Below are 8,455 nucleotides of genomic sequence, written 5' to 3'. Positions count from 1 at the left end.
TGTGCCTCTCACCCTGACACGGGGCCCTTTATAGCCTGACGTCTAACTGCATTGGAATGCTATGCTTTCCACTGGCTTTGTGACTGTACTTGGACTTGAAACTACTGGGTCTTGTTCCAGTACAAAACTTAATCTGCCCTTTCTTTTAAGGACTTCAAAACATCCAAATCTGTCTTATTCTACAGGTTTCCACTGAATCAAAATGCGAGGTGCATGTTTTACCAAGTGCCTTTGTCCCCTTTCAGAGTTCTAGTGAGGAACCCCAGTTCACAGGATGAAGATGAATGGCCAGCACTGAACTTCCCTCAGCATCCCACGGTAGGGCCCTTGCCCAGCCTGTGGCTGATAGGGCATGTGCCAGTCTGAGGAAACAAAACATTAGTTTTGGACATCTGATGGTGCTAAGCCTTTGATCGCCAATTTCTAACTGTCTTGAAAACCTTTTTTGCCTTCCGACAGTTGCACACTGTGGTTTTTTGTCTGTGCGAGGTGACTTCACAGCACCAGCGCTCTCTATGTGGGGAATGCATTCATCTAGCACCCAAACCACCTGCTGACTTCCGGCACCTCTTATCAGCCAAGCCATCGGCCACGAGCTGACATTTCAACATTCAGAAGCTCCCCACTCCCACCTTAAAAAAAAAAAAGTGACAGGAGGAGAAAAAGGCTCATTTGGCAATAGTTTGCTCTTGCTTTTTGGCCTGGAGAAAGACATTCAAAGTGGTAAAAGATTGTTTAGTAACAGCTGGCGAGCACCAGGGTGTGAGGCTGATTTTCAGATATGACAGGCACTAACAGGAATGCTGCCAGATACAGCTGTTTAAAAGCTTTAATAAACAGCAAGTCAATACTAATCTTTGCCAAATTAATCTTTTCCCTGACAGCCCATCAGAGCAATTATGCTTAGGCTTATTGTAAACACACAATTGTCAAAGAGGGACGCTGCAGCCTTTAAAATACTGTAGTTTGGTTTAGTCTCTCTTTAGAATGATTTTTTTTCTTTCTGTAGAATTATGTCTTTCCATTTCATTTCCAGTCACTATTTTTTTTTTCTGGCCTCATGTCAGTGTGAATGAAATTTCACTTTCAAATGTCTTTGCTAGCAAGCTGTTAATAAAATGTGAATGACGACAGTTGAGGATGCGTGCTGGTGGGTTCAGATAATGAGGCACAAGTCTGACCAGTGCTGACATATTACACGTCACTGTCCTCAGGGGTCTCCAGGTCCAGAGCAAGCACTTCGTCTTCACCTCCTACCTCCTACAATGTAATCTGGTTCTGGATACAAAGGACAAGACGCTGGCTGCGTAAGAAAAGAGAAAACAGTCTCATGTCGCTGTAGACACACGTGTTGCAGAGCGTGTCTATCTTGCGTTAGAAGTGACCCCTCCCTCCCGCAGCTCCCAGCCTCCCTCCTTCGGGACTGTGAGGTCAGGCAGCTCCCACGCTCTTTGCACAAGCAATAGTCTTGTGTGAAGATTTGGAAACTTGTCTGTGAGGGAAGGCTCTCCCATGCTGGGACCTGGTCCAAAACAGACCTAGGGAAATCTCCTTTGAGCATCTTTAAAAAAAGGATGGTTACCAGGGGGGAAATCGGGGGCGGGGGGATAAACTGGGAAATTAGTGTTGACATAGACACACTACTATCTATAAAATAGATAACTAATAAGGACCTACTATATGGCACAGGGAACTCTACTCAATACTCTGTAATGACCTATATGGGAAAAGAACCTAAAAACGAGTGGATACAGTATATGTATAACTGATTCACTTTGCTGTACAGCGGAAACTAACACAACATTGTAAATCAACTATACTCCAATAAAACATTTTTAAAGAAGTCAAAAGAAGGACCACTTCTTCTCATCCTGGTGTAATTTAAATAGAGCCCAGGACATAGGGTCTTTTATTTGTTACAACAAGTCATACTTGCACTTGGTAATTAGAAAAACCACCCAACATCCTGTTCATCAATGTTTTAATTTAGCATTCTATAAACTTGGCTCCTGAAATTTCTCTCCTGCGCTCAACACTCCTACTTGTCTGACACCTTTTTTTCTCCTTGGCTTCTCATTTTCTCGATGTGACTAGTGTATATTCCATCTTTTATTTTGTTTGTAACTAGAAACTCTTGCTTGATTATGTAGACCCAAAGAATACAGCATAACTCATTCTAAAATTCCTTCTTTCTATCTTTTTGTAACCTTAGGTTACAAAAAAAATTTTAATGAAAAATTTCCATTCTTCTTCACCTCCCAGTTCTTGTCTGTAATATTTAATTCCCTTCTATATTTAAAGAGCTTTTAAATGATCAAGGAAACACCATAGAACTGCTATGTGATGAGGATAATTTGTGATGTGCCACTGACTGTTTTACATATCATTGTATTTATTGTGCACCTACTATGCGCTATGACATTCCAAGTTGCTTTGGAGGTAAAGAAGTTATTCTATCTTAGGGAAACAGATTTGTACTGTTGGGTGACTCACATGGATTCATCTATTAGGTAACTCGGGGTAATACATGTTTGGGGATTAAACTTATGATGTGAATTCTGTACCTTGCCTTGCCATTATTTCAATGTTCAGCCATCAGCAAAACAGGTGAATTTCTCTGTTTCAGTAGTTACCTTAAAATGAGAGTTATGAATGGAATAAGAAAATGCAGATCAAATCCCCTTTCAACAAATAAGCATTAAGAGAACATCTGTGTGTAACAAAAACTTTCATGTTCCAGCAGATAATCTATTCATTACAAATTTCCACATTAATTTTTTTAATATAACAAAGAAATAGGACGTTTATTGGGGTTTCCTGGAATCTGGTAATTTGAAATATTCTTTGTTTGGTTGAACGTAGCTGTCTGGGACTGACTGGAAGCGGGGCATCTTGTAAACAAGCACAACATTACTTCTTTGAGTCTCTTCTCCTCGGACTTTGTAAAGAACTTCTAACTCCATCTGAAATCATATTGACCTTGTATCCAAAATGCCATCGTCTCTAGTTCTCAGCCATATTGGGTGGAACCGTATGAAACTGCCATTTTTGTAGGTAAAGGGTTGTATATAGGCAATTTCATAAGGCTAAATCTAATTACCTTCCAAACATGTGTGGCAACTCTTTTGCAAAAGGCAAAAGGTCCACAGGAAAGGTAAATGGATTGTTGATGTGCCTATTTTAAACTTTGAATTCATAAATTAAAAAAGTTTCTTAGCAATGAATCTGAGTCAGGACACACAGTTCTTTGCTGTCATGACCGCTGATGGACCACTGATGCCTCAGTCAGAAGGGGCTCCTTTCCTTTAAGGCAACAAGGTAAAAACAACCACAGAGATCAGCTTTCATCCTCAGCTCTGTTCAATAATTTGACTGGCTGCAAGTCATTCTTTGACTGTTTTTCCATTGTCAACTCATTCACATTAGAATGGGAATTGCGGTTTTAGATTATTCTTTCTTGTGGATGTTAGAGAGACAACTCAACCGCTCCTAGTCGCTGTCACACTTTTTGGTCTTTTTTTCTTTTCTAATGAGTTATAATTTTGACTTTGGCGTGTCGGAAAAGATATTCTATGATCAGCATTATTGCTGAGTCTCTCAGAATGCTTTTACTGGAGGTCCCGGGATCCTGCAGAAGGCTACATGGCAGGGAACTCGGTGGACACCATCACTGGTCCTTACGGTTACAAGCTAGTAGCTGCTGGGCTCAGGCTGGATTCTGGCTTCCTTAAAAGTAGAGGATTTCTCAGGCAACACCTGACAGAGGGCTTTCTCAGTGTTTCAGGAAGGAACGGCTGTGGCTGGGGCAGCTGTTCATCCTTTCTGTGCCCGATCGCTTCTGCCATGAAATTTATTTGGGATCTCTCATCTGGCTGGGTCTGTCTTTCAGAGACTGATGGATATCCAAATAGAATATGGTCATGCATGGTCAGAATTTTTATTTATGATGTTTTCTTTTATTTATATTTATTTATTTTGTACTGTTTTTGGTATCGAGTTTCAATACTCTCTCTACCCTGGTTGCACACCTGCTCTAGAAAAACTGCAAACAACATGGTACTTTCCTGTACAACCCACCTGTCAAAGTCAAAGCTGGTTGTTCTCACCCCGGTAATTACCTTCTCAGACTTAACACAAGGGCAAATGTTGCTTTATCATAATATAATAAATAAGACATTAGGTAATTAGTAGCGCTGGTATATTTCTAAAATACTAAACAGACAAACAATAAACTGTGAACTTAATCACATGAGTTCTTATACAGTTTCAAGACAGGAAAATTAGAGCTCTCAGCTACAGTCATTTTAATAATCACATTGGATCTGCATTATTTATTTGTTATTACATGCTCAGCTGATTCAAGGTTGTACAATGCCTAAAATCATTCCAAAGCAAGCATACCTTTTGTCTTTTAAATTCTGACTGGATTACACAATGCATATATTTGTATTTAGTTAAATTGCTAAGTTTATTTCACACATTCCACGAAAAAGACATCAGCCATTCTCTTGATTCCCAACCAGACTAGCTTTCTTGATAGAACCCTCTGTAAGGGCGTAATTTGCTCTTTTTGATGTAAAAGCTATGCAAACCTTCAGCCAGATTCTCAATGCTTTTTGTTCTTTAGCAAATCTCTAGTACCCTCAGAATTCTCTTGGAAGACCCAGGAATTCTGGAAAGACAGTAGCTTGTAGAGGCACAAATGACAGCAGGAATCTCAATTTCTATCAACGGTTTTCGAATGGGGGCTGCTTCCCCTTTCCTTTCTCCTGTCTGGTTACCCACCTTCCATGTTTAGATATATTCTTGACAGTATGCTTCCCCTTTCTTTCCTCCCGCCCCTGGTTTAATTCCTAAATGTTTTCTGGATTTTGTGAAAAGCATGCAGCTTGCAGAATTTGATTGATTTCACTTTAATTCTTTTTTGCTGGGAGGGGAGGGAGTTTACAGATTGACTAAAACCAGCTGAGAACCAAGAAGCCACCTTTTTCTTTCAGATAGAGACCCATCTGTTTAGTCTTGGAGCCTATGCGACTTTTAGGGCAATTCTCTGTTCTATTGTATGAAGAAAGTTCTTAAATATCATAGTTTTTTCGTTTGTGTCAACCAAAGAAATACAGAAATAAGGGCTGGTTACTTTAGTTTGCTGCTAAAATGAAAAGTAGATTTGGCTTTATTCACTGTAAAAACTAAATAATAAAGTATTCACACCAAGCGTGAATTTTTTTTTTGCCAGCAAAAGTTAAAACATCAAAGAAACCTCTTTCAAATACTAACAAATTTACTTACAAACACCTATATTTATTATTTCATAAATAGGCGCGACAGTTTCCATAAAAAAAGATTAAATACAGACACAGTATGAAGAAATAATGATACAGAGCCGTATGTAAAGGTTATAATTTAGCTGTTTCCAATCTGTTTCTGCATCTAATAAAATACCAGGTAAGCATTTGGCAGTTTTATACATAAAAGGACTTAAATGACATTTACTAACCATTACACAAAAAGTGATACAAAAAAGCAATTTTTCTGCCGTACAAAATACACGTGTTTGCACTTCCCTTCACACTAGTTTCTTTTTGTCTGATCAATGAGACAAAGCCAATTTGTTTTTAAATGAAAATCGTTTGGGAATACGGTTTTCTTTTCAAATATTTTGAAAATATAGAACTATTAGTCAGTTGTTTTAAAAATGAAGTAAAAATATGAATGTTTGCCAATTTAACCCCTATTGTGAAATCAATAAACTGGAATGAGCCAGTTTCAAATCACAATTTAGCTACAAAAACATTCACATTTTATACTCTAGGAGAGTGTGACATAGATGCTATTTACAAACTTGCTATGACTGCTACATCAAGCCATTTAAAAAGTCTTTAGTAGTTTCATATAAACACCCATTATGAAAACCAATGGAAAATCCAGGACTTTTATCCAAGACATCTATAGTTGCTAAGGCAGTTACTATAGCGCAGCACTTCACAGCAAAAAACCAACATAAAATCTGAATGGTCCAAATTTCCTTCAGGGAAGAAGGAAAACAATGTCCATAAAGGATTACAAAAATAATAAAGAAGCAGGACTATTTCTTCCAGAGTGGGTGACCCACAAGCTCAAATGGCCCTAAGTGCTTAGCAACTTGTATTTTTCTAATAAAATGGAGAACTGCCTTGACTATACAAAGCAATCCACGGTGAAAAGACTTCCCTGAATGCCTCAGTGGAAAGAAGAGGTGTTCGGATTTTCAGGTAAGGTACAGTGCTTTGTCCCTCTGCATGCCCCTGTGCGAAGAGAAAACAGACACATGATGCCGTGTTAACAGGACAGGCTTGCTACAGGTGACCAAGGGGGACGTGTCTATCTGCTCTAGCTTGAGGGGTGGAGTTGGGCACTGGGAAAGTGCACAGTAAAAGCCAACAGGATCTAAAGGCATTTATTCTTGGAATGGTTGGAAGGATGCTTAAAAATGTCTGCTTTCACGAACATGGAACCGTTCTAGATTATCTTTTGTAAAGCAGGAAGAAATGATGGATCTTTCCAACCACCAGAGAGCAGGGCACAACATGCCTGCTATGAGAGCTGTCTGCCACCAGGTGGCGATGGCTGGCCACTTACCCACTACTGCAGTAGTCATTCCAGTCCACGGGCTGGGCGGCAGGATTTCTGCATCCAGAGCGCACATATTCCATGGCCTGGGTGACCACTTGTGCAGCTGTAGACGTAGGATTGATTATAGTCTGATAGTCGGGAAGATTAAATCCCTGAAAGGGAAAGCAAGTCCACAAATAAGGATCAAAGTGCCTTTTTAAGAAGAAAAGCACCTAAATATTTATCCATTGTTTGCAAACACTACTGCCTTCTTGCTAGTGTCCCTGAAAGGGCAAGCTTATCCCAAGGATGCAGAAAACTTAAAACAAAGATGGAAAGGAAGTGCCCACCACCCATCCTTTTTACCTTTCCTTCATTTAACCATGTGTTGGAAAACCTTGAGTTATACCCTTGAGCAGATAAATTGAATTTAGAAGCAATTTAAAATTTAGAAAAGCCAACTCAATCAAAACAAAGGGAAAAGGCCCTAAACCCCTCAGAGTTTATGTTTTCTATCAAGCCTAAGGATACATTAATAGTTAATCCCCAGAATATGCAACAGAATCCTTTCTGAAGGATCCGGGCAGCAGGTGGCTGAGTGTTTTATTAGACTACACCTATTCACATATTGTTCTCAAAACCCGTTTCCTTCAGTCGATCACAAAGGGACCATCTGCTTCTTCTTTTATTTGTACTTCTTTCTCAGCTAAAAATTTCATCCAAAGCTCTTTAACAGTTGTTGGACTAATATAGGGAAGGAGATTCAAAACAACTTGCCAGTGGAAAACACAGAGAAGGAAAAGTATAAGACAGAGCAAGTATTTTTTAATTGCAAAGTCTATTAACTAAATAATAATCAGACTTCAGGAAGGTTCTTTTAATACACTGGTATGGTGAAGTGTTGACTTTTAATCCTTGCAGAGCTATTAAAAATTCAAGGACAGAATCTCTGAAGTAGATAGCTATATCTGGTAAACAAAAAGCATTATACGCTAAGATTTATTTTTAGCTTATCTGGTGAATTCAAGAGCAGCATAAGCAAGCTTTACTGGAAATGACCAAAAAAGCAACTTAATTAATCTTGTGGCTGTCTCTTTTGCAGCAGATTTCATACATGGTTTTTAACCACTGAAAAATCAAGGGATTTGAAAACAAATCATTCTCTATTTCCTTGCAGGGAGCTTCTTTTGAAGGCATAATATTGTTGAGATTTTTACCTTTTTTAAAAAATTCAGCAGAATGATCAGAAAATTGATTTTCAAGTAAGGCTATTTCCTTAGACTTTCATTCATTTGAGGGTACCTTGGGTAAAGACTCAAAGACATCTATTATCAAATGTCCTCAATTCTCAATATTGGCTTTAAGATATTAATTTATTTTCCATTCAAGTGATAAAGACTTCAAGCCAATGTCCACTCAAAGCCCCACCAAAGCTGCTCATCAAAGACAAATCATTGAAAAGTAGAGTAATCAGCCAGCTGGGCTATTTGACCTCACACAGACTAGAAGGAATAGAATGTTTCCTAAACTAACAACTGGCTTGTGGGAGGTAAGTTTGTTTATGCAGACAGCACCTGCAGCTCCAGCCATAAACATTTTCCAAACTAGGGGGGTGAGAAGTGAGAGGTATATAACTGGATATTTGGTTCTCCAGGCCTTTCCAGGCTGACATCCTCTCTTTCTCCAGACCATCCTGTACCTCGGTGACACAAAGGGTTTCACTGGCTTCGGCAAACTATTCGTTTCATTATGGTCCCATAATGTCTTTATGGGGCTTACTGTCCAGCTTTCTGGACCCCTTTCCCGAGTGTCTCATGTGATGCTGTGTGATGCTAGGCAGACAGCAGGAAAAAGTCCCCAGAGA

General features: G+C 39.2%; 1 protein-coding gene across 2 annotated transcripts in view; it reads right to left on the bottom strand.

Moving 5' to 3' along the window:
- Positions 1 to 4,255: 4,255 nt before the first annotated feature.
- The window catches only part of TOX (thymocyte selection associated high mobility group box), a 297,711-nt gene continuing 293,511 nt past the window's right edge, over positions 4,256 to 8,455 (bottom strand). Inside the window, exons 7-8 of one of the 2 annotated variants that reach the window (XM_082600804.1) lie at positions 6,619 to 6,764; positions 4,256 to 6,284 (exon numbers count right to left, since the gene is read on the bottom strand). In XM_082600804.1, coding sequence (XP_082456930.1) covers positions 6,248 to 6,284; positions 6,619 to 6,764 — 183 coding nt within the window. In that variant the 3' untranslated portion in view covers positions 4,256 to 6,247. The remainder of the gene's footprint in view (positions 6,285 to 6,618; positions 6,765 to 8,455) is intronic. The other variant, XM_082600803.1, reaches the window with a different exon arrangement.

Source organism: Mesoplodon mirus (genome assembly GCF_964341445.2).
Source record: "Mesoplodon mirus genome assembly, chromosome: 16".
Taxonomy (NCBI): domain Eukaryota; kingdom Metazoa; phylum Chordata; class Mammalia; order Artiodactyla; family Ziphiidae; genus Mesoplodon; species Mesoplodon mirus.
This window is presented reverse-complemented; position numbering and strand designations above follow the sequence as displayed.